Genomic DNA, 26,931 nt, shown 5'->3' with positions numbered 1-26,931 from the left:
CAAATCCTCTTTCCCCCATTTTCTCTTATTCTCCAACTTTATACTCTCTGGCTGATCCCCAAGTCTCTCTCTCTCTTCCTCTCTCTCAATCCCAACATCACAGAAGTCCAAGAACTATGCTGTCAGAGCTCAAGCTTTGTCTTTGGAGAGTTGGGGAGTGGGAGAAACTCAAAGAGCAAGGACAAAATTATATATCATGGATGAAGAAACACAAATAAGGCTGAAAACACACACAGGAAATTGTTGTCCTTATTGTTCACTTGATAAAGCCCAAGTGGCTCAGATGGTAAAGAAGATGCCTGCAATGTGGGAGACATGGGTTCAGTCCCTCGGTCAGGAAGACTCCCTGGAGAATGGAATGGCAACCCACACCATTGAGATAGTGACAGAAAGGGAGAGAAAGAGAGACTTGGGAGTCAACCAGAGAGTATAAAGTAGGAGAATAAGAGAAAATTGGGGAAAGAGGATTTGAATAAGTATGGTTCTGGATCATGGATAGGGTCCTCTTTGGTGGTTCAGTGGTAAAGAACCCATCTACCTATGCAGGAGACATGGGTTCAATCCCTGGGTTGGGAAGATCTCCTGGAGAAGGGAATGGCAACCCACTCCAGTTTTCTTGCCTAGAAAATTCCTGTCCATGGAATTTCCATGGGGTTGCAAAGAGTTGGACATGACTGAGAGACTAACACATTTACTTGGTGAGGTTGATAATATTCCAGGCAGCTGGTAAATTCCCAAAAAATACTAAGAGTGATTTGATCATTGTTTTCTTTGAGGTTAATGGTTAAGAGGATGAAATTAATCAGAAGGACCAGAGTAAGAGGGAGTTCACTCACAAAGAGTAACCATCAGGACCTCCCCAGTGGTCAAGTGATTACGACTCTGCCCTCCCAATGCAGGGGGCAGAGGTTCGATCTCTAGTCAGGGACCTAAGATCCCACATGCTGCACTGTGTGGCCAAAAAATAAAAACAGAGAAGAAGAACCATCATTATTTATTGGTGAATCTCAAAAAAAATACTCAGGAAGGTCTGTGAGTTTGTGTTTCTAGTTCTACACTTCACTCCTTTCTTAATGTTCTCCCATCATCTTATGCTTTCTTTCTGCCTCTCCTTGCAGGTTACAACCATCGGGACTGGATCCCCACCACCAGCAGTGAGTAATGAGGGCTCAAATGTTTCCATGACCCTGGAACCCTTCCACCCTAAGCGTGCTCCCTGGGAGGAAGGCATGCCCCATTCCCCAATTCCTCAGCCCTACAATAGCCTCAGACCAGCAAAAGTCTCAGGTTAAACCAAGGAACAAGGTTCCATCAACCACTGTAGCCTCTCATAGCTTTATGAAAGGCCCCAACAATTTTATTCTTTCAGCTCCAATGACCTCCACCTTCTCTCCAGGACCCCCAGCATCTCCAACTTCCATCCCCAGCTCTACAGGTAGGAATCTAACCTTTGGATATCATGAAACTTCAACTTCCATTCAACGGCTGATGGACTCTTGCATGGTCTGGACCCTGATGCCCACAGAGCCTCAGCCCATCCCACTATCTACCCTGCTGCCTAGTCCAGCCTCATTTCTGTTCCTGCAGGGCCCAAACAGCCATCTATCCTTACTGTTCTTGGAACTGACTGTTCTAGGAACTCAGCGATGCTTGGTTCTCGCTTGTTCTCTGGATCTCATCTCAGCACGTTCTTGCTCAGATACCACCTCCTAGAAAACAGCTTTTCTCTAGCTGATCTCTGGGTTTCCCTGGTGGCTCAGAGGTTGAAACATCTACCCGCAATGCGGGAGACTTGAGTTCGATCCCTGGGTTGGGAAGATCCCCTGGAGAAGGAAATGGCAACCCACTCCATTACTCTTGTCTGGAGAATCCCATGGACGGAGGAGCCTGGTGGGCTATGGTCCACGGGGTCAGAAAGAGTCCACACGACTGAGCGACTTCACTTTCACTTTCAGCTGATCTCTGTTTCTGTGAACAGTTCCCTCCTGGAAATTACTGCTATTCTGTTACTGGGAATGTGGAGCAAAGGGAACCCTTGTACACTGTTAGTGGGAATGTAAATTGATGTAGCCACTGAGCAAAACAGTATGGAGGTTTCTCAAAAAACTAAAATTAGTTGATCCAGCAGTTTAACTCTTGGGTATATATAGCCAAAGAAAACGAAAACACTGATTCGAAAAGACACTGCACCCCCAATGTTCAGAACAGCACTATTTATAATTGTCAAGTTATGAAGGCAACCTAAGTGTCCATCGACAGATGAATGAATAAAGATCTGACAACACACACACACGCCATGGAATACTACTCCATCTTAAAAAAGAATGAAATTTTGCCATTTGTTAGCAACCTGGATGGACTTGAAGGGCATTATGCTTAGTAAAATAAATCAGACAGAGAAAGACAAGTACTGTGTGATATCACTTATATGTGGAATCTAAAAAAATACAACAAGTTAGTTAATATAACAAAAAAGAAGCTGACTCACAGGTTTAGAGAACAAAGTAGTGGTTATCAGTGGGAGTTTGGGAAGGGCGATACAGAGGTGGGGAGGGGGAGATACAAATTATTGGGTGTAAGACAGATTCAAGGATGTATTGTACAACACAGGGAATGTAGCCAATATTTTGTAATAGCTGTAAATGGAAATAGTTGCAAATTTAAAACTGTATAAAATTTTTTAAATCATTCAAAAAATTTTTAATAAATGTAGACTTGTCAATGAAATATATAAGATGCACTTTTTTTCAATTTTTATTAGGATATGTTGCGTTAGTTTCGGGTGTATAGCAAAGTTCTGCATATATCTATATCCACTCTTTTTTTAGATTCTTTTCCCATATAGACCATGTAATGCCATATAGGTCATTACAGAGTGTTGAGTTCCCTGTGATATACAGCAGGTCCTTATTAGTGATCTATTTTATATATAGTACTGTATATATGTCAATTTCAATCTCCCAGTTTATTCCTCCCTCCCTCCTTCCCCCTCTGGTAACCATAAGTTAGGATTAATAGAATATATAAAATGCACATTTTAAAAAGTTACTGCTCAGCCCAGGTTGGATGCATGAGACAAGTGCTCAGGGCTGGTGCGCTGGGAAGACCCAGAGGGATGGGATGGGGAGGGAGGCGGGAAGGGGGGATCAGGATGGGGAACACATGTAAATCCTTGGTTGATTCATGTCAGTGTATGGCAAAAACCACTACAATATTGTAAGGTAGTTAGCCTCCAACTAATAAAAATAAATGGAAAAAAAAAGAAAATACTTAACACAGAAAAAAAAGTTACTGCTATTTTGATTTTCTTGAATTTTTTCAAGTATTTGTGGCTTAAAGTTTGAGCTCAAAAGGCCTTGGTACCTCCTGTTCCTACAAAATTGCCCACAACACGTCAGCCTTTTGGACACTCTGGGATAAGGGAGTTGAGGTTCCCTTTCAAGTTGATGTCACACTTCTAAGACAAAGGTCCCTTCTCCTCCTCTGGCTGACTGAGGAGTGGGAGGGTATCCCAGTGGGCTATCTCAGTCTGACTCATCTACTGTACAGTGATGCCCGGAGAGATGCCACTAGTCCCTTCCCCCCTCCGCCTTGAACAGCTCAGACCTAAGACTGACAGGTCTCCTCTCTCTCTTTCTCCCTCCAGTTGCAGACACGGGCCCAGCCCTGGTGCCGTTCACCCTTAATTTCACCATCACCAACCTGTTCTATACCCCAGACATGGGGCGCCGAGGATCCGAGAAGTTCAACGTCACTGAGAAGGTTCTGAATCACCTGGTGAGCGCCCTCAGTCCCTGCGCTGGCCTGCCCCATCCTCACCCCACCCGGCACCTCGGCCCCTCCCACTCATCCCCCTCTCAACTCCTCCTCAGCTTGGTCCTCTGCTCCGGAACACCAGTGTCGGCCCGCTCCACTCTAACTGCAGACTGACCCTGCTCAGGTAAGGCACGGCTTCCCCCCCGCCCCACACACACCACCTGAAGGGCTGCACTGTTACAGGCCAGCCCACCTGGAGGGAAGACCTGTGGTTCATGATGTGGTGGGACAGCTGTTGTCTGGCCGCTCAGTCGGATCCGACTCTTTGAGACCCCATGCCAGTAACCCGCCAGGCCCCTCTGTCCATGGGAGTCTCCAGGCAAGAATACCGGAAAGGGTTGCCATTTCCTCCTCCAGGGGATCTTCCCAACCCAGGGATCGAATCTGTACCTCCTCTGTCTCCTGCACAGGCAGGAGGATTCATTAAGAGAGGGACTGTTACCAACCAGGCTTCTTGTCCTTCTTCATAGAAATTGATCAGATGCCAGACAGGAAATCCAGGCAAGGCTTTATTGGAGTTCCCACTGAAGCAGTAGGGGAGGGGGAGTGAGCAGTGGTTCCCTTGTTTGTTTGCTCCTGAGGGATAGAGCAAACTGGTCCCTTATGTGGGGTGAGGATAGGGGTGCTTCCAGGGGGTCAGGCCAGAGGGGTGACTTGGGTGGTCTGCCCACCCGTTTGGTGGTGCTGTGTGCAAGGTGCATCCATAGCACCCTATTTTTGCTCCCAAACCCCTGTTTTTGTTAAGTGGCAGTTGGGTTTTTTGTTGTTGTTGTTCTCTTTGTATTTTGTTGTCCATAATTTGCCCCAACAGCGGGGGCAGTGGTAAAGAGCCTGCCTGCCAATGTAGGAGATGCAAGAGACATGGGTTCAATCCCTGGGTTGAGAAGATCCCCTGAAGAAGGAAATGACAACCCACTCCAGTACTCTTGCCTGAGAAATCCCATGGACAGAGGAGCCTGGCAGGCTACAATCCATGGGGTCACAAGTAGTCAGACACAACTGAGCAAGTGAGCACACGCACACATACACTCAGTTATTTTTAGCCCATTATATTTCTTCATATTTTATTGCTGGAGGAGACATTTGTCCAAGTGCAAGCCCTGCATCAAGAGTCTTACATCCCAGGTCCCAGCCTATTTCAAGATGAACAAAGTATGTAACTCAATCACATCTCTGAATGCCCCTATTCCTCTGTTCCTGCCATCCTAGGGCTGAAAAGGATGGAGCAGCAACTGGAGTGGATGCCATCTGCACCTACCATCCTGACCCCACACGTCCTGGGCTGGACAGAGAAAAGTTGTACCAGGAGCTGAGCCAGCTGACTCATGGTGTCACCAGGATGGGCAACTACACTCTGGACAGTAACAGCCTCTATGTTAATGGTGAGTGTCCGTGTTGCAGCCAGGGTCCCCTACAGTCCCATGTCTATACCAATAGTTCTCAACCTGGGAAGATTCTGCATTCCAGGGGATATTTGACCATGTCTGGAGACATTTTCAAGTCATCACTGAATGGGTGCTAGTGACATCTAGTGGTTAGAGGCCAGAAGTGCTACTAAAGATTTCTTGTTCAGTCGCCAAGTTGCGTCTGACTCTTCGCAACCCCACAGACTGCCGCACGCCAGCCTTTCCTGTCCATCACCATCTTCTGGAGTTTGCCCAAGTTCATGTCCATTGAATCGGTGATGCCATCCAACCATCTCATTCTCTGTCGCCCTCTTCTGCCTTAAATCTTTCCCAGCATCAGGGTCTTACTAAACATCCCACAATGCAAAAGGCAGCCTCCCCACCGTGAAGAACTCTCTAGGCCAGTGGTCCTCAGCCTTTTTGACACCTGGGGCTGGTTTTGTGGAAGGAAATGTTTCCACGAACCAGAGTGGAGGTGGAGGGGGCATGGTTTGGGAACGATTCAAGCACATTACATTTATTGTGTACTTTATTTCTATTAATTGTGATATGTAATGAAATATATACCTGAGCTTCCCAGGTAGCTCAGTGGTAAAGAAGCTGCCTGCCAATGCAGGAGATTCGAGTTTGATTCCTGGGTTGGGAAGGTCCCCTGGAGGAGGAAATAGCAACCCACTCCAGTATTCTTGCCTGGAAAATTCCATGGACAGAGGAGCCTGGTGGCCTACAGTCCGTGGGGTTGCAAAGAGTAGAACATGATGGAACATGCACACACACAACACACCACAGCATCATTGGCAACAGTGCCCCACCAAGACTGATAACCGCATCCATAGAATCCCAGGGACGGGGGAGCCTGATGGGCTGCCGTCTATGGGATCGCACAGAGTCGGCCATGACTGAAGCGACTTAGCAGCAGCAGCAGCAGCTAATTCTTACCAAAAGTTTCTTATGTGCCAGGAATTATGATAAGGACTTTATTTATGTGGTCTCATATTAATTTTATCCCGAACTCTGTGACTTATTCCACTCATTTTTACAGACAGCCATCATGCATTCAGGCAAGAAATCATTTGCCCCAGATAATCCATCCATAATGCAAGGGAGAGTCAAGACTCAATTGGAAGGTTAAGTCTAAATTCCAAGTTCTGAACCACAAGGCAACACTGTAGACCATCCAGTGCAAGCCTGTCAGGACAGGAAGAGAGGGGGTTTGACGACCTCTAGTCAACAATCTGACCTGATGCTTGGTTAGTTATTTCCTTCTATGTCAGCTTGGAAATGTCCTTTATATGTGGTTTGGAATATATATTTTACTGGATTGACAATAGCACATCCTGTTTGGTGTCTGTAGAAGGTTTAACTCCAGGATTGGGACTAACTGAAAGCGTATTAATAGTATGGAGATTGATGAGTGACAGATCTCTGTTCTGTGTGATGCTGGACAAGCCATGTGACCTCGCCGGGCTCTAAGGTCCCATCTACAGAATGGACTAAACACACATACCACACAGGATTGTCCTGACAATCAAATGAGATGATCTAGCAACAATCCAAGTAAATCACAGAGCTCCCCTTAGTCCAGCCTTCACTCACATCCCTCAGAGTATCAAAGACATGCAATCCATTATGGAAAGAATATCTTAAAAAATTCTCTTCTCGACTCACAGACTTAGAGAATGAACTTATGGTTGCCGGGGCGGAGTCAGAGGATGGGTGAAAGGGATAGTTAGGGAGTTTGGGATGGACATGTACACACTGCTATATTTAAAATGGATAACCAACAGAGACCTACTGTATAGCACAGTGAACTCTGCTCGATGTTATGTAGCAGCCTAGATGGGAGGGGAGTTTGGGGGAGAATGGATACATGTGTATGTATGGCTGAGTCCCTTCACTGCTTGCCTGAAACTATCATAGCATTGTTAATGCAATATACCCCAATACAAAATAGAAAGTTAAAAAAATAATAAAATGCATCATCATCATTGAAAAAACAAAAAAGAAATTATCTTTTTCCCAGTTTCTTTCAGGCTCCAATCTTTATACCATTCATCTGACCTTCGAGTCTATTCTCTTTCTCACTACCCAACCCCAGATCCAAATTTTCTCTGTTTTAAACCTCATGCATCCCTTCTTCCATCTCATTGTACCTTTATCTCCACATACCACTCTCCCCACCTGCCACAATTTTTCAGTTCTCCATCACACACACACACACACACACACACACACACAAACAAAAAAACCAGAAACTAAGTCAGCAAAGATCATACTATCATAAAAATTCTGTGGTGGGAGAGAAGGTGAAAGAGCAAGGATAAAATTGTGTTTAGAGACTGAGAGAGCATGGACAAGGCCTGGAGCACACACACACTCATTCATAAATTTGCCCCATTACCTTTGTAGTGTTTAGCATTGTTTCTGATGCATTCCTAATAAATAGAGCCAGATACTACTAATGCATTTTAATTTCGGCAATAATTTCTACTGTGCAGCCAAGTGAATCAGCCATGCATATTCATATATCCCCGCCTTTTGGACTTCCTCCCCATTCAGGTCACCGCAGCACCTTGGGTAGAGTTCTCTGTGCTATAAAGTAGGTTCTTATTAGTTATCTATTTTATACACAGTATCAATAGTGTATACAGGTCAATCCCTATCTCCCAATTCCACCCACTCTGCCTTCCCCCCTTGGTGTCCATACACTGGTTGGATGGCATTACTGACTTAATGGGCGTGAGTTTGAGCAAACTCTGGGAGATAGTGAAGGACAGGAAAGCCTAATGTGCTGCAGTCTGTGCAGCTGCAAAGAGTCAGACACAACTTAGTGACTGAACAACAACATCTATACGTTTTGCTTTCTGCATCTGTATAGAGTAGAAGCTAACACAACATTGCAAAGCAACTATATTCCAATAAAAATTAAAACACTTTGGCAATAACAATAGTGATGATGTTCATTGTTATTTTCAAAGGACAAGGTACAGAAGGGCACAGAATAAGACGTAACCATTATTGTTCATGTGGATCTCAGAAAATTTGTTACTTTCATTTCTAGGTCTGCCATCCAACTCCTTAACTGTGACCGATCGTAACAGTCCTTCTGTACTCTTTTCTCCCTTTCTGCAGGTTATAACCGTCAGTACGGGAGGCCCACCACCAGCAGTGAGTATTTCAAACCGTGCTTCTTCAATGCCCACTGGACCCTTATTCCCCAGAGCACATCTTTCAACAGAGAAGTTCCCAGTGCCTTCTCCCTAAATGCCCAGCCGTGGCCTCAGAGCAGCTCCTAACCTACCCAAGTTCTTGTTCTGAGTCAAGATAGAAACACAGGGACTTCCCTCTTGGTCCAGTGGGTAAGACTTCACCTTCCAATGTAGGGGGTGTGGGTTTGATCCCTGGTTGGAGAGACTGCATGCTTGCTCAGTTGTGTTCAACTCTTTGTGACCCCGTGGGTTATAGCCCACCAGGCTCCTCTGTCCATGGGATTCTCTAGGCAAGGACACTGGAGTGGGTTGCCATGCCCTTCTCCAGGGGATCTTCCCAACCCAAGGACTGAACCTGCATCTCCTTCGTTTCTGGCACTGGCAAGTGGATTCTTTATCACTGAGCCACCTGTAGAAGATCCCACATGCCTCATGACCAAAATACTAAAGCAGAAGCAATACTGTAACAAATTCAGTAAAGACTTCAAAAGTGGTCCACATCAAAAAAAATTTTTAAGATAGAAATCCAAATTCCAATGAAAAATTTCTGCTTCTACAATCTGTTCCAGATGGAACTCAGTCATTTTTCCCATTTTTTTTTTTTCTCAGCTCCAGTGACTTCTACATTCTCTCTGGAATCTTCCACATCTCTGTCCCCCATCCTCAGCTCTACAAGTAGGACCTGCTCTCTGGGACCTAGGAAACTTCGACTCTGCACTGTCTGGTCCCTATTGGCCACCCAGCCTCATCCTGTCCCACTTTTTCTCTCACACTTTCTAAGCTTTGGCCACATCAGAGGATTGTTCTACTGTCCTAACCTCTGTCTTGCCTTTTTAGTAGCCCTTTCTGGAGATCAGGTATTCCTAGCAACTTATTTAACTTTCACATCTCAGCTTGATCACCACACCTTCACCGAAAGACCTTCCAAAACCACTTAAATGATACAGCATTTCTCCTGAATCCATACCTGGCTCACAGGTTTTTCTCTATCATATCACCTAGAGTATTTCTTTCACGGAATTTACTCCAGCTTGCTTTATTCAGTCTTTGTGTATTTGTCACCCTGGAGCTTAACACCTCTTCAGGATTCACTTTATATTTATTGATTGGATGAATGTAGCAATCTCTGTATAGGTTCAAATTTGTGGATTGTATTTGAACATCCAGAAAATCATTTAGGATCTTAGTCTCGAGTTGATTCTTGCTCCATATCCTCGTCTGAGGGCCCCTGAATCTCCAGGTACCTGGTACAGAGACTTGGTTTATACCATAAAACCTGTCTCACCCCAGCCCTTACGTTTTTGGTTGTTTTTTTTTTTCACTGCCCTCGATCTTCATTGCTACATGTGGGCTTTCTTGCGTTGCAGTGCAATGGCTTCTCATTGCAATGGCTTCTCTTGTTGCAGAGTAAAAGCTCTAGGTGCGTGGGCTCAGTAGTTGTGGCACACAGGCTTAGCTGCTCCAAGGCATGTGGAATCTTCGCAGACCGGGGATGGAACCTGTGTCCCCTACACTGACAGGTGGATTCTTAAACCAGGAAAGTCCCAAGATTTTTTTTTTTTTTTTTTTGAGACTTCGGGTCTTTATCATGCTTACATCATGGCCCAGGGTGAGCATTGTTGTTCAGTCGCTGAGTAGTGTCTGACTCTTTGCAACCCCAAGGACTGCAGCACACCAGGCTTCCCTGTCCTTCACCATCTCCCAGAGTTTACTCAAACTCATGTCCATTGAGTCAGTAATGCCATCCAACCATCTCATCCTCTGTTGCCCACTTCTCCTCCTCCTCCTACCTTCAATCTTTCCCAGGATCAGGGTCTTTTCCAATGAGTCAGCTCTTCGCATCAGGTGGCCAAAGTATTGGAGCTTCAGCTTCAGTATCAGTCCTTCCAATGAATATTCAGGACTGATTTCCTTTAGGATTGACTGTTTTGAGTCTCTGCAAGCGTCTCCTTGCTGTCCAAGGGACTCTCAAGAGTCTTATCTAGCACCACAGTTTGAAAGCATCAATTCTTCAGCACTCAGCCTTCTTTATGATCCAACTCTCACATCTATACATGACAAAACCATAGCTTTGACTATACGGGTCATGGTGGAGGGTGAGCATCCTTAAACTTTAATCCCATCATGTGAATCCAGAGTTATGAGATACAAACTAGTGGTTCATAATTTGAATTCTGCCTTCAGGAATTCTGTGTTTTGCAAGTCAAGGCACTGCCAAGTTTTTACACATTTTAGGCAGGATGCATACTTTCCACTTCCTCACTGCTCCACCCTGATCAACTTAACTGTTTACATAACATGTCTAGTTCTGCAGCCTTTTAAAAATCTGATGTGTGTTATAAATCAAGTCACTCCATGACTGAGGCTGTCATTTGTCTCTAGATGTATCCACAATTTGTTCTTCATCTTTGGTGTTCAACAGTTTGATCATGATGCATCTGAGCATGATTTTCTTTGAACTTCTCTTCTTTGGGATTTTATAAAATTTCTTGAATCTGAAAATGTATGTTTTAAAGAAGTTTGGGAAAGTTTCAGCCACATGGCTTCAACTTTTTCACTTTGCTGTATAGCAGAAATTCACACAACATTGTAAACAACTACTTCAGCTTGAAAATATAAATTAAAAAATAAAATAAAATGCACTCTTCAACGATGGTTATTGACAAAGAAGGAGGGGTCACTTTCATGGGGGGAACAGTCTTGACCACTCAGTAGCTGCACATTCTCTCCTGATCATGTCAGAGACTATGGGAGGTCTCTGCCGCTGAGGTTGGTCGAGTGACTTTGCTTCTCTTCCTCCCACAGAAATATCTAATAGCTGTTTATCTTTAAACACATCAGGCTGAAAAGAGTTGAGGTTCTTTTTCCAGCTAAAATTATCCTTCTGGTATGGAGGCCCCTCGCCTTCTTTAGGTCTGGCTGGATGCAAGGGTGACACCGGTTGGATATCTTAAGCCTGACTCACTGGATGCTGAGGCTACGGTGACAACGCTGGACCCCGTTTACAGCCATCCCAGCCAGAGGTCATAATGAGCCTCTCTCTCCCTTCCCACTGCAGGCATGAGCCCTTCTCTGGTGCCTTTCACCCTCAACTTCACCATCACCAACCTGAGCTACACAGAGGACATGAGTCCCCCAGGATCTGAGCTATTCAGCACCATGGAAAGGATCTTGAGTCGCTGGGTGAGAACCTCTCCAGTGCCTACCCATGTCCTGCCCAGACTCTTGAGCATCATATGCTCACTTCCCTTTCTTTCATCCCCAGCTCAAACCCTTGTTCCAGAATAGCAGTATTGGACTCCTGTATTCTGGCTGCCGACTGATCTTGCTCAGGTGAGAACCCCAGAGTAGACACCCGGGTAATGCGGGGAAGGGGGTGGGGTGATGACCAAGACCTAGACCTTCATATCTTATACCCACTACCCCAGGGACCAGCTCTCACCCTGCCTCACACTGTGTTTCTGACCAGAAAATGCGAAATCCTCTTAGCTTCTCCTTCCCAGGAGATAAGGTAGAACTTTTCAGAAAGACCTTTCTTCTGGATCTCATCAAGGAAACAAAGAATCACGTCAGCTTCACCACTAGAGGGCAGTAGTTTTCAACCAAGAGTGATTTCGCTCCCAGGGGATATATGGCTCTATCTGGAGAGATTTTAATGTTGCTTATTTATTTCTTTTTGGCTGTGCTGGGTCTTTGTTGTTTTGTGCAAGCTTTTCTCTAGCGGCGGTGAGTGGGGGCTACTCTCTAATGGCAGTGCAAAGGCTTCTCGTTGAAGTGGCTTCTCTTGTTGTGGAGCACGGGCTCTTTGTGCAAGGGTTTCAGTAGTTGCAGTGCTCAGACTCAGTAGTTATGGCTCTTGGGCTCTAGGGCACAGGCTCAGCAGTTGCAGTCTACGGGTTTAGGTGCCCTGCAATAGGTGAAATCTTTCCGAACCAGGGATCAGACCCACGTCCCCTGCATTGGCGGGCAGATTCCTATCCACTGTGCCACCAGGGAAGTCCAAGACATTTTTTGATTGTCACAATTCAAAGAGTGGAGGTTACTCCTGGGGGTATCTAGTGAATGAGGCCAGGGATGCTGCTCAATAGCCTACAATGCACAGGACAGTCTCCCAAGGCAAAGAATTACCTGATCTGAATTGTTCATGGTGCCAAGGTTAAGAAAGCTTGCTGTAGAGGGTGCATCATTATATCTATGCATGCAATAAATTATTCACAATCTTTTTTTAATAACTGTACTTATTTATTTTTGGCTATGCTGGATCTTTGTTGCTGTGTATGGGCTTTCTCTGGTTGTGGCAAGTGGGGGCTCCTCTCTAGAGCACAGGCTCAGTAGCTGTGGCACACGGACTTAGTCGCTTCACGGCGTGTAGAATCTTACTGTATCAGGGATCAAAGGAACCTTGTCTCCTGCATTAGCAGGCAGATTCCTTACTCCTGAGTCACCAGGGAAGGCCTACAGTCTTTTATATATTCAAGTACTGAGAGTAAATTCAGCATGTGGAGACCCCCATATGTATACTCACGGTACCCTACTCCCTTGTGTGAAATCTCCCGGTCACTGACCTTTTGTCAGAGAATGGAATGCCCCCAGCTCCGAAGATACTCACTCTTGCCCTCCAGACATGATTCTAGGTCTTCCCATTTCCACTGATTCCACTGAGCCACTGAGATATTTTTGGCTCTGTGATACCATCCCCCATCCCACCTCCACCCTAGACTGGCAGCTTGACCTCACTGTTCCTGTCAAAAAACTCAGTCTCTCCCATCACAGGGTCCATTCGCCAAGAACACTGGCCCTATTAATATATAGTAAATTTGGCTGACTTTTATTGAGCTGAGTGCTAAGTACTGTGAGGTCTCTACTCATTGCCTCATTTAATGAATGAAAAAAATTGAGCCACGGAGAGGTTGAGAGACTTAGCCAGAGTCACTCAGCAGTTGAGTGGCAAGGCTGGAATTTAAGGAACTTGACATTGCCTTTTTTAACCTTGTTGAACCCTCAGATTCCTTCCTTCCATCCCCTCTGTCCTGCTTTTGTTGTTACGGTGTGTGATGCCTTGTTATGAGTGCCAGCTTAGCACAGATATCAGCATTTCTAGATGCTACATCCTCTGTGTTCAGGGACCTTGGCTGGCATAGACATTTCCAATTCTCCCCCAATACCAAAACCATTCCAGTTTTCCCTTCTCAGTTCCTTCCCTCAGTGAGGCTTTTCAGAGCCCTATTCTGGAATTCCCACCTCCCTATGCCTGTGTCCTACCCTCCTCAGGCCTGAAAAAAACAGAAGAGCCACTGGAGTTGATGCTGTCTGTACTCACCGACCTGACCCCATGGGCTTTAAACTAGACCGAGAGAGGCTGTACCAGGAACTGAGCCATGAGACTCATGGTGTCACCCAGCTGGGATTCTTCACTTTGGACAAGGACAGCCTCTATGTCAATGGTGAGCATCTTCTTTTTTTTAGAAGACAAACCAATGTTTTATTCCATCTAAATAATGTTAACATATTTTAAAGGTTGTTTGTTTTAATGCACATCAGATATTTCCAACAGTGTTATCTTTCTTAGGTTGTTATTGTTATTTTAGTCACTTAAATTGTATCGGACTCTTTGCAACCCCATGGACTGTATGTAGCCCGCCAGGCTCCTCTGTCCATAGGATTTCCTAGGCAAGAATACTGGAGTGGGTTTCCATTTCCTCCTCCAGGGATCTTCCCAACCCAGGGATCGAACCTTCGTCTCCTGCATCGGCAGGAGGATTCTTTACCACTGAGCCACCTGGGAAGCCCTTCTTAGGTTTTTATGAATAGTTCTAAGTGGGCTTCCCTGGTAGCTCAGCTGGTAAAGAATCTGCCTGCAATTCAGGAGACCCGGGTTCAATTCCTGGATCGGGAAGATCAACTGGAAAGGACCCACCCCAGTATTCTTGGGCTTCCCTGGTGGTTCAGCTGGTAAAGAATCCACCTGCAATGTGGGAGACCTGGTTTTGATCCCTGGGTTGGGAAGATCCCCTGGAGAAAGGAAAGGCTACCCTTTCCAGTATTCTGGCCTGGAGAATTCCACGGACTGTACAGTCCATGGGGTCGCAAAGAGTCAGACACGACTGAGTAGTTCTAAGGTAAAGAATGGTGTGAAAGAAGGAATGGAACTCCACAGATTTGGGATAAAATCAGTCTTGTGACTTAGGATAATTTATTTAATTCCTCTAAGCCTCAGTTTCTTTGTCAGTAAAATTGGGATAAACGTTTCATATAGAGGGATTAAATTTTGCACACAGAAAATATCCAGTTAAACACTTGTGCAAAAAAAAGGGGGGGGGGGAAGGATGGATAAATTAGAAGTCTGGGGTTAACATACGCATGCTACTATATAAAAAATAGAAAGTCAACAAGGACCCACTGTCCAGCCCAGGGAACTCCACTCAATACTCTATAATGTCCCACATGGGAAAAGAATCTAAAAAAGAGTGGAGAGATGTGTGTGTGTGTGTGTGTGTGTGTGTGTGTGTGTAGCTGAATCACCCCCACTGCACGCCCAAAACCAACACAACATTGCAAATAACTACACTCAGATGGGCTTCCCTGGTGGCTCAGCTGGTAAAGAATCCACCTGCAATGTGGGAGACCTGGGTTCGATTCCTGGGTTGGGAAGATCCCCTGGAGAAGGGAAAGGCTACCCACTCCAGTATTCTGGCCTGGAGAATTCCGTGGACTGTTATAGTCCGTGAGGTCACAAAGAGTCGGACATGACTGAGCAACTTCACATTTTCACACCAACATAAAATAAAAATTTAAAAATACCTTATACATACACATAGATCACTTATGGAGTGCCTTTGCATTCTAACTGTATGCCATGTGTCCTGCCATTTAATGATCAAAACTCCAGAAAGAATCATTTTCTCCATCTTAGACATAATAGAGGACAGACACTCATCAAATGCTTTCACTGTCAGAGATGGGCAAAATCTGAGTGTCCTTTTTTAACCACACATTGAAGCTGAGACTCTGCCCTCACATAAGGGATGGGATTCTCCAGTTTGCCACAGGACCCATCCTGTGTATCATTTCCCACTTGAGCAATCTCCCTTGATAACTCAAGAAAGCCCATGGGCTCTTCCGTTTGCATTCCTGCATTCCAGGACTTTGATTTATAAACTTGTCTGAGGCACAGAGCCTTTCTCCAGAAGATGAAAGAGACTTGGAACTTCCCTGAAGACCCAGTGGCTGCGACCCTGCATTCCCAATGCAAGGGCCCCAGGTTTGATCCCTGGTCAGGAAACTTCCCTGGTGGCTCAGATGCTAAAGAAACTGCCTGCAATGCAGGAGACCCAGCTTCCATCTCTGGGTTGGGAAGATCCCCTGGAGAAGGAAATGGCAGCCCACTCCAGTATTCTTGCCTGGAGAATCCCATGGACAGAGGAGCCTGGCTGGCTACAGTCCATGGGAATTGCAAAGAGTTGGATACAACAGAGCAACTGACCCTGCTCCTAACAGGGAACTTCATCCCACATGCTACAACTAAAACCTGGGTGCAACCAAATAAATAAATTTTAAAAAAAGAAGATGAAAGATTCAATCAATCTGCCTGTAGCCAATGGGGACCCAAGAGTCTGGCCATTCATCTTCCCCCTGGCAATATCTCAAAATCTCCTCTAGAAAAGCACAAATTTAGGGCCCATGTTCTAGAAATGTCAGTGTATTTACCTTCCCAAATAAATTGCAAGGGCTCCCTTTGTGGCTCAGCGGTAAAGAATCCACCTGTCAAGGCAGGAGACGCAGGTTTCGTCTCTATCGGAAAGATCCCCTGGAGCAGGAAATGGCAACTCACTCTCATATTCTAGCTTGGGAAATCCCATGGACAGAGGAGCTTGGCGGACTGCAGTCCATGGGGTTGCAAAGAATTGGACATGACTTAGTGGCTAAAACACAACTATAAATTGTGAACCCATGAAGACATATACTGGGTCTTTGATTTCTCAGCCTGGTGGACTATAGTTCATGGGGTCACAAGCTTTTTAAGAACAAGATACAGTTGTTCCTCCATCATAACTGTTGTTTTGCAACTTGAAGTCTCAGCTGAGGGTGGGGGGTGTTTGTCCTTGAGCTCTATCTTGGCAATCTCTTTCCTGCTTGCATCCCAACCCTGTCTCCGTTTCTCATTGCAGGTTACACCCAACGGACCTCAGCCTCCACCCCCAGTGGTGAGTACTCAAGACCTTGATAACCATGTGCTCCAGGCCCCTGGTGGACAGACAGTGATCCCCTCCTTCCAGAGCCTCAGGGAGCAGAGATATGGGAGGACCTGGGTGTCTCATCCAATGCCTGCTACGTACAATGGCTCCATTTGGACAGGAAAGATGCATGTGGTGGCATCCATGCCCCGCTTGGAATCCCCATTCTCACTCCAGACCATTTCTCCTCAGCTGCTGGGACCTCCCCACCCTTCCCAGGGACCTCCATGGTGCCAACCCACTTCCCCAGCTCCACAGGTAGGTGACTTCTTTCTCCAGATCTTTCTGTTGCTGTGTGCGCTCAGTCACTCAGTCATGTCTGACTCTCTGCGACCCCATGGACTGTAGCCCTCCAGGCTCCTCTGTCCATGGGATTCCCCGGCAAGAAGACTGGAGTGGGTGGCCATGCCTTCCTCCAGGGATTTTCCCACCCCAGGCATCAAACCCAGGTCTCCCGCATTGCAGGTGAATTCTTTACTGTCTGAGACACCAGGGAAGCCCCGAGATCCTTCTAGGAAGCCTCAAAGTTAGGCCCCATGGGTTTCAGAGACAAGCTGCCGTGAAACAATGAGAACTACCATGGGCTGCCCCAGCACTGCTCTAAATTCCTCAAGGGCATGAAATATGAATTCTTCATCCATCCAGTTCTGTTGACCATGGGTAATTTACATATCTTCTCAGTGCCTCAGTTTCCTCACCTGTCAAGTAAGAGTAATAATACTCGGTAGTCGTTGTGAAAGTGAAATGAAAATGTAAGTAAATCAACTATATGCCAATAAAAAATTAATTTAAAAAGAAAGAAAATGTGCATAAAACACCTACCACAGGGAGTACCAGGGATTTTAGTGTGACAAATATTTCTTGGATATGTGTTCTGTGCTAGGCAGAGGGGATAAGATGTTAGTCCCCCGCCCCCTCCACTAAAGGCTTCCCTTGTGGCTCTGATGGTAAAGAATCTGCCTGCAATGCAGGAAACCTGGGTTTGATCCCTGGGTCAGGAGGCTCCCCTGGAGACCGAAATGGCTGCCCACTCCAGTACTCTTGCCTGGAGAATCCCAAGGACAGAGGAGCCTGGCGGATTACAGTCCATGGAGTCTCAAACAGTCAGACACGACAAACAACAATCTTTCCCAGTCGAACCCTTGGCAACTACTAATCTGTTTTCCATCTCTATGATTTTGTTATTTTGAGAATGTTAGATAAGTACATGTAACCTTTGCGGATTGGCTCCTTTCACTCAGCATAATGTCCTTGAAATGTGCTGACTCTTAGTCACTTAACCTTCATCATTTCTCTACAATGCATAATTCTCCCCATTTTACAGATAAAGAAATGGAGATAGGCAGACAAGTTAAGTAACATACCCCTGGTCACATGACTGGTGAGGGGCTGAGAGAATTTACTATAGAACCAATAGAATTTACTATTTAAAATTTTTTTGATTCACCATTTTTAAGTGTTTATTCACAATGCTGTACAGTCATCACCACCATCCCTTTCCAGAAAATTTGCAGCATCCCAAACAAAAATTCCAAACCCATTAAACATTAAATCCCCTCAACCCCCATGCTCAGCCCTGGTAACCTCAATTCTCTCTTCTGTCTCTGTGAATTTACCTAAATCTAGGTAACTTTATGTGAGGGGGATCATACAGTATTTGTCTTTTCATGTTTGATTTATTTCACTTAGCATAATGTTTTTAAGATTCATCCATGTTGTAGAAGTATTAGAAGTTCATTCCTTTTATCAGTTCAGTTCATTTCAGTCCCTCAGTCATGTCCGACTCTTTATAACTCCATGGACTGCAGCACGCCAGGCCCCACTGTCCATCACAAATTCCCGGAGCTTGCTCAAACTCATGTCCGTCGAGTCGGTGATGCCATCCAACCATCTCATCCTCTGTCATCCCCTTCTCCTCCTGTCTTCAATCTTTCCCAGCATCAGGGTCTTTTCCAATGAGTCAGCTCTTCGCATCAGGTGGCCAAAGTATTGGAGCTTCAGCTTCAGTATCAGTCCTTCCAATGAATATTCAGGACTGATTTCCTTTAGGATGGACTGACTAGATCTCCTTTCAGTCCAAGGAACTCTCAAGCGTCTTCTCTAACACTGCAGTTCAAAAGCATCAATTCTTCAGTGCTCAGGTTTCTTTGTAGTCCAACTCTCACATCCATACATGACCAATGGAAAAATTATAGCTTTAACTAGACAGACCTTTGTTGGCAAAGTAATGTCTCTGCTTTTTAATATGTTGTCTAGGTTGGTCATAGCTTTCCTTCCAAGGAGCAAGCATCTTTTAATTTCATGGCTGCAGTCACCATCTGCAGTGATTTTGGAGCACAAAAAAATAAAGTCTTACACTGTTTCCACTGTTACCCCATCTATTTGCCATGAAGTGATGGGACCGGATGCCATGATCTTAGTTTTCTGAATGTTGAGTTTTAAGCCAACTTTTTCACTCTCCTCTTTCACTTTCATCAAGAGGCTCTTTAGTTCTTAGCTTTCTTCCATAAGGGTGGTGTTATCTGCGTATCTGAGGTTATTGATATTTCTCCCAGCAGTCTTGATTCCAGCTTGTGTTTCATCCAGCCCAGCATTTCGCATGATATACTCTGCATATAAGTTAAATGAGCAGGGTGACAATATACAACCTTAACATATTCCTTTCCCTATTTGGAACCAGTCTGTTGTTACATGTCCTGTTCTAACTGTTGGTTCTTGACATGCACAGATTTCTCAGGAGGCAGGTAAGGTGGTCTGGTACTCCTATCTCTTTAAGAATTTTCCACAGTTTGTTGTGATCTACACAGTCAAAGACTTTGGCATAGTCAATAAAGCAGAAGTAGATGTTTTTCTGGAACTCTCTTGCTTTTTTGATGATCCAACAGATGCTGGCAATTTGATCTCTGGCTCCCCTGCTTTTTCTAAATCCAGCTTAAATATCTGGAAGTTCTCAGTTAACATACTGTTGAAGCCTCACTTGGAGAATTTTGAGCATTACTTTACTAGCGTGTGAGATGAGTGCAATTGTGTGGTAGTTTGAGCATTCTTTGGCATTGCCTTTCTTTGGGATTAGAATGAAAACTGACCTTTCCAGTCCTATAGCCACTGCTGAGTTTCCCAAATTTGCTGGCATATTGAGTGCAGTACAGTAACAGCATCATCTTTTAGGATTTGAAATAGTTCAATTGGAATTCTATCACCTCCACTAGCTTTGTTCGTAGTGATTCTTCCTAAGGCCCACGTGCCTTCGCATTCCAGGATGTCTGGCTCTAGGTGAGTGATCACACTATCGTGGTTATCTGCGTCATGATGATCTTTTTTGTATAGTTCTTCTGTGTATTCTTGCCACCTCTTTATCTTCTGCTTCTGTTAGGTCCATACCATTTCTGTCCTTTATTGTGCCCATCTTTGCATGAAATGTTCCCTGGGTATCTCTAATTTTCTTGAAGAGATCTCCAGTGTTTCCCATTCTATTGTTTCCCTCTATGTCTTTGCATTGACCACTGAGGAAGGCTTTCTTATCTCTCCTTGCTATTCTTTGGAACTCTGCATTCAAATGGGTATATCTTTCCTTTTCTCCTTTGCCTTTGGCTTCTCTTCTTTCCTCAGCTATTTGTTTTGTTTTTATTTTTATTAGTTGGAGGGTAATTACTTTACAATATTGTAGTGGTTTTTGCCATACATTGACATGAATCAGCTATTTGTAAGGCCTCCTCAGACAACCATTTTGCCTTTTTGCATTTCTTTTTCTTGGGGATGGTCTTGATCACTGCCTCCTGTGCAATGTCATGAACCTCTATCCATAGTTCTTCAGGAACTCTGTCTATTGGATCTAATCCCTTGAATCTATTTGTCACTTTCACTGTATAATTGTAAGGGATTTGATTGAGGTCATACCTGAATGGTCTAGTGGTTTTTCCCTACTTTCTTCAATTTAAGCCTGAATTTGGCAATAAGGAGTTCATGATCTGAGCCACAGTCAGCTCCTGGTCTTGTTCTATAGAGCTTCTCCATCTTTGGCTGCAAAGAATATAATCAATCTGATTTTGGTGTTGGCCATTTGATGATGTCCATGTGTAGAGTCATCTCTTGTGTTGTTGGAAGAGGGTGTTTGCTATGACCAGTGTGTTCTCTTGGCAAAGCTCTGTTAGCCTTTGCCCTGCTTCATTCCGTACTCCAAGGCCAAATTTGCCTGTTACTCCAGGTATCTCTTGACTTCCTAAATTCCTTTTATAGCTGAATATTATTCCATTGTATATGCCACATTTCCTTTATCCATTCATCTGTTAATGGATACTTAGGTTTCTTCCACTTTTTGGCTACTATAAATGCTGCTACTGTGAACACTTGTTTTCAAATCTCCAAGTCCCTGTTTTCAGTTCTTTGGGTGCACACACCTAGGAGTGAATTAACTTTATAAGGAACCACCAAACTGTTCTCTATAGCAACTCCACCAGCGTTTCCACCAATGCATGAAGATTCAATTTCTCCATATCCTCACCAACAGTATCTTTTTTTTACATGGCATGACTTGCAGGATCTTAGTTCCCTAACCAGGAATTGAACCTGGGCCCTCAGCAGTGAAAGACTAGGTGGAGTCCTAACCACTGAACTGCCAGGGAATTCCCAACACTTCTTTTTCTTTTTCTTTCTTTTAAAAAAAAATAATAGCCATCCTAATGAATGTGCACCCTACTGCACTTAGCAGCATTTTACTTTGCTCCTTCTTTAGCCTTTTGTCTCTGGTCCTACCAGCTAGGAATCTTTGCTTCCTCAGATCTGGGTCTTCCATTTCTGTCCCTGGAAGTTATCTTAGAGCTCAGCCCAGGTCTGACTCAGGAGTGGTCTTTTTCCTTCCCCTGCTGCAGCAGGAGTCCCTCTTCTGATGCCTTTCACCCTCAACTTCACCATCACCAACCTAACCTTCGAGGAGGACATGCAGCACCCCGGCTCCTGGAAATTCAATGCCACCGAGTTGATCCTGCAGGGTCTGGTGAGAGCCCCGCCCACCAATGCCAGCCTCACCCACTAACACTAGTCCCACCCACTTTGCCCCAGCTCCGCCCACTTGTGCCAGCCCCACCCACCCGACCTATTAGCCCACCTATGTCCCAGCTCCTCCTGGCCTCACTCAGCGTTTCCTTCTCAACTACCCTCTCCTTTTTAATAGCTCAAACACATGTTCAAGAATACCAGCAGTCTGGGATCCCTCTATTCCGGCTGCAGACTAGCCTGGCTCAGGTAAGACCCTCCCCAATAACACAGCCAACAGGTTAATGGGACCATAATCTACCAGCTCCCTGACTTCACTCACGCTTAGGATGACTCCTGTTCATGGATACTAAGTGTTAACGACAACAATAATACCAGCAACTCACAAGCGCTAAGACCCAAGGCAGTGTGCTGTTACTTTATATTTAATCATCAGAGTCTCCACAGACTCGGGAAGCAAGAACAAAAGGAGAAACTGAGGCTCAGGGGGATTAAGTAATTTGTGAGGGTCACACAGAACAAGCCCCGCATTTCAGGTTCTAGAGCCAAACTCCTAGCCCTTAAACAGCACTGCCACACTGCCTTCATCACATCCTTGCAAGGTGTGTGCAGAGTCCCTTAGTCGTGTCTGACTCTTTGCGACCCCATGGACTATAGCCTGCCAGACTCTCTGTCCCTGGGGTTTTTCAGGCAAGAATATTGGAGGGGTTGCCATTTTCTACTCCAGGGGATCTTCCCCACCCAGGGATTGAAACTGCACCTCTTATGTTGACTACACTGGCAGGAGACATAATAAAGAACCTTCTTTATCACTATGTCACCTGAGAAGCCCAGTATATATTATATTACATATTATATTATATTATATATGGTGTAGGTATAGTAATTACAGGTGCGTGCGTGTGTGCTAAGTCATTTCAGTTGTATCTGACTCTTTGTGACCCCATAGACTATAGCCCACCAGGCTCCTCTGTCCGTGGGATTCTCCAGGCAAGAATACTGGGGTGGGTTGACATGCCCTTCTCCAGGGAATAATTACATATAGGAATGTGATATTAAGATTTATACAATTTTCACACAACAGTAGGATACAAATGCTATTCAAATTCCCATAGACTATATACTGGGAGACACTGGAACATATCCAGGGACATAAAACAAGGTGCAAAAATTTCATAGCCTAAAGGTATTGAACTCATACAGAGTCTGTTCCCTTATCACTGTGGAATTGTTGTAGAAATCAATATCAAAAGATATTTGAAAATAATCCAAATATGTTCAAGTGCAATGTGGCATTTACCAAGAGAGATCTTTGACTTAGCCATTGAAAGTCTCAGTAAAATTAGAAGACTGAAAAGACATAGAGGGTGATCCCACCAGTTTTCTTGTTAAATCAGGCTTCTGAGGTTTCTGCCTTAGGGGTGGCAAAGAGAGGGAGGGCAGGATGGACAGATGGAGAGCTAGTTGGACCAACCACGTGGAGATTTTTGCACAGGCCTGAGAAGGACGGGGCAGCCACCAGAGTGGACGCCATCTGCATGCATCGCCCTGACCCCAGAGGCCCTGGATTGGACAGACAGCAGCTGTACTGGGAGTTGAGCCACCTGACCCATGGCATCACCCTGCTGGGCCCCTACACCCTGGACAGGGACAGTCTCTACGTCAATGGTGAGCAGCTCAGACTTGAGATCACGCTCCCTCTCTTGCCCTTAGAGGCTTGGCTGTGTGCTCTGGGTGCATTGATTCAGATCTTGGCTTCATGGTTTCTTCTTTTTTAAAAAGAAAATATATTTATCTATGCCTATGCTGGGTCTTCTTTGCTGTGTGGGCCTTCTCGAGTTGAGTTGAGTGGGGGCTACTCTCTAGTTGAGGCTTCTCATTGCAGTGGCTTCTCTTGTTATAGAGCACAGGCTCTAGGGCACACGGACTTCACTAGTTGCAGCACTTGGGCTCAATAGTTGTGGCTCCCAGGCTTTAGGGCACAGGCTCAATAGCTGTGGTGAACAGGTTTAGTTGCTCCAAAACCCGTGGGATCTTCCCAGACCAAGGGTCGAACCCATGTCCCCTGCACTGGCAGGGGAATTCTGTATCACTGAGACACCAGGGAAGCCTCTCATAGTTACTTTTTAATCTTGAAGTGACTCCACCCTTAAGGCCTTCTCTCCTGATGAGCGGATGCTGATGGGGAGTCCTTGATGGCCTCTACCCCCTGAAACCCCTTGCACCAGAGTATCCTTGACTCCTATTGGGTCCCCACATCTCCCTTAACCCTGACGCACTAACTGCTCCTCCCCACCTTTCACTGTACCGTGAGCTACCCTCAGGACCTCTTCCTGGTTCCTCACGGGGCTCACACCGTGTGCGCTGGGCTCATGACACACATTTCGGATCACCTGTCCTCCTATCAGGCATGGGGAGGGCTTGAGCTTGTCTCAAACTAGCCTGCACCTTTGGTTTGTTCCCTCATTCACAGAGTTTCTGGAGATACACTGAGGGATCAGACACTCAGAGAGGGTGAGGGGGAGAGATGGCAGAGGGACAGACAACAGATGACCTGATTCAGAGAGTCCTCCCTGGGACTGTTCTGCTGATCCAATGGTTAAGACTTCACCTTCTAAGGCAGGGGTTGAGGGTTCAGTCCCTGGTCAGGGAGCTAAGATCCTGCATGCCTTGTGGCCAAAAAGCCAAAATATAAAACAGAAACAATTCTATAACAAACTCAATTAAAGACTTTAAAAATGGTCCACATTTTAAAAATCTATTAAAAAATCTTCTCTCTGTTTTCATTGCATTCTCTAAGGTTTGTCTATACAGTCTGCACTTCGAGGGTGCCCCATGAACACTACTTAAATAAATCACTGTTATAGTAAATCAGTCACTAAGTCATGTCCACCTTTTTTGCAACCCCATGGACTATAGCCTTCCAGGTTCCTCTGTCCATGGGATTTCCCAAGCAGGAATACTGGAATGGGTTACCATTTTCTTCTCCAGGGGATCCTCCTGACCCAGGGATTGAACCTGTCTCCTGCTTGGCAGGCAGATTCTTTACCACCGGGTATTAAATAAATTAAATCTATTAAATAAATAGATTCCTAGAAACTCAAAGGGCCCCAGACTCTTACCACTCCCACCCCCCATCCTTATACCTTCATTTTTCTCTCCTTCTCTTTCTGCAGGCTACACCCATCAGGCCCTGAACTCCACCCCCAGCAGTGAGTAGCAATCTGTGGGCCCTAATGTTCCATTGTTCGGGGCCCATCCTTCCTCTCTGTTATTCCTCAGTCCATGCACCCAGAGCGGGGAGGAGCCGGGAAACCTCTGCACTTTGCTTTCCCTGCTTCCACTCTGGGCTGGGAAAAGATAAGCCTGGCACAGACCTTAGACTGACCAGGAGGAGGATCTCAGGGTTCCATGATGGTCCCTCCTTGATCAGAGAAGCCCTCTCTTCCACTATATTTGCCTCACTGTGTTCTCTTCCCAGTTGCTATGACCTCTACCATCTTCCCAGCGACTTCTATGGCCCCAGTCTCGGTCTCTACAGGTAGGAGCTTCCTCTTTGCACTTTTCTTCTGCAAAGATCTTGTGCACTTGGTCATTGGAGATCATCATACTCATTCATTCATTCATTTGATAAGTATTTATTTAGCACTTACTATATAAAAGGCCCTGGTGATACAGCAGCAAAGAGAATAGAAAAGGCTAGTCTTAGATGGACTTCCAACATGAAAGACAGAGACTAAAGATGTGAATATACAAGTAAATATGGAATTAGCATTATCATGGGTGAGATTTGGTGTTGAGAAGGGCTGTTTCTTTCAGGGAATTTAGTTTTTATTTCCAGAAAAGAAAGGAATAGCATGAGCTACAAGTATAGCTGTCTCACAGGTCCTGGTCAGGGACTTAGGCAGATTCTGGCTCAATTAGAGGCCAGCTTCCCATTCCTGGCCTCCAACTGGCCGAGAGTAGATTTCAATACCACCCATTGACCCGACTGAGGGTCTGAGATATCATTATCACTGGCTTGCTTGAATCTCTAGGTACTCATCAGTTAGAGCCTCCAAAGGAGTTCTCACCACTGACCACTCAGGCCAGAGTGAGTGGTCACTACAGGTGGGACTTGCCAGTGGTCCTAAGTGGAGGGGTTAGGAGCACAGACTCCTGGACCACACACCTGGATTCATTCTATGCTCTGCCACTTATAGATTAAATGGCTTGGGGCAAATTACTTAGCCTCCCTTGAGTTTTTACATCTGTAAAATGGGGATAAGAATACTATCTCCCTCCAAAGGTTTTGCCTCAAGAAGTAAATGAGTTAAAATGTAAGGAAGGTACTTAAAACAGAGCCTTACTCATAAAAATGCAATGCAAGCATTTCTTCAAACAAAATTTTAAAAACAATAAGTAGGTGAATCTCAGAAAAATAATTGTTTTTTTTTTTTTTTAAAGCTCAAAAAAAAAAAAAGAAAAGAAAGAAAGAAAACAGGATATCTGTCTGGAATTTTAGCTAACTGAAGGGTCAGATATGCTTGCTTCCTGCCTGTGGATTTATTGGATTGGTCCAAAAATTGTTTGGGTTCTTCTGTTATAGCACATGGACAGACCCAAAGGAGCTTTCGGGTCAACCCAATACTTACTCTTTAGCACACTTTTTCATAACTATCCCCAGTGCTTCCAGTGAGGGTGATGTCTAGGGTCTCCTCCCTGTGGAAACTACCCATGCTGGAGGAAGACCCTCCCCAATCTTGAAGACATGCAGGGGGGATGACCCGTGCTCCGGCTTATGGAGCATAGGGTAAGCTCAGTGGATATCTCTCGCAAACTCCTACTACAGTAGCCAGCCCTGCCCTGGTGCCATTCACCCTCAACTTCACCATCAATAACTTGCACTATGTGGAGGACATGCATCGCCCCGGTTCCTGGAAGTTCAACAACACAGAGAGAGTACTGCAGGATCTGGTGAGAGCCCCGCCCACTTCACTCCTGCCCCGCCCACCAAACACAAGCCCCACCTACCTCACCCTTGCTCCCACGGATGCCAGCCACACCCATATCCCATCTGCCCTTCTCTCAACCCTCATATTTCCTATTCTCCCTCTTCCTCCTCTATAGCTGAGACTCTTGTTCAATAACACCCGGTTGGGCCACATATACTCAGGCTGCAGACTGACATCGCTCAGGTAAGACCTTGGCGTAGGCTGCCAGAGCTGCCTCAAGTGTTCCCAGACCCAAGGAGTTTGACCTTCCTCCTTCCTGTCTTCCCTGTATCCTCAACTG

General features: G+C 45.3%; 1 protein-coding gene across 1 annotated transcript in view; it reads left to right on the top strand.

Moving 5' to 3' along the window:
- The window catches only part of LOC133062742 (mucin-16-like), a 107,787-nt gene that overhangs the window by 51,788 nt on the left and 29,068 nt on the right, over positions 1–26,931 (top strand). The window contains 15 exon segments of the mRNA XM_061152143.1: positions 1,119–1,154; positions 1,370–1,435; positions 3,647–3,777; positions 3,873–3,940; positions 5,026–5,198; positions 8,355–8,390; positions 9,041–9,106; positions 11,490–11,614; positions 11,697–11,764; positions 13,703–13,875; positions 16,600–16,635; positions 23,077–23,325; positions 24,834–24,869; positions 26,489–26,613; positions 26,767–26,834. Of these exon segments, the coding sequence (XP_061008126.1) occupies positions 1,119–1,154; positions 1,370–1,435; positions 3,647–3,777; positions 3,873–3,940; positions 5,026–5,198; positions 8,355–8,390; positions 9,041–9,106; positions 11,490–11,614; positions 11,697–11,764; positions 13,703–13,875; positions 16,600–16,635; positions 23,077–23,325; positions 24,834–24,869; positions 26,489–26,613; positions 26,767–26,834 (1,456 nt within the window).

Source organism: Dama dama, chromosome 9, assembly GCF_033118175.1.
Source record: "Dama dama isolate Ldn47 chromosome 9, ASM3311817v1, whole genome shotgun sequence".
Lineage (NCBI taxonomy): Eukaryota > Metazoa > Chordata > Mammalia > Artiodactyla > Cervidae > Dama > Dama dama.
This window is presented reverse-complemented; position numbering and strand designations above follow the sequence as displayed.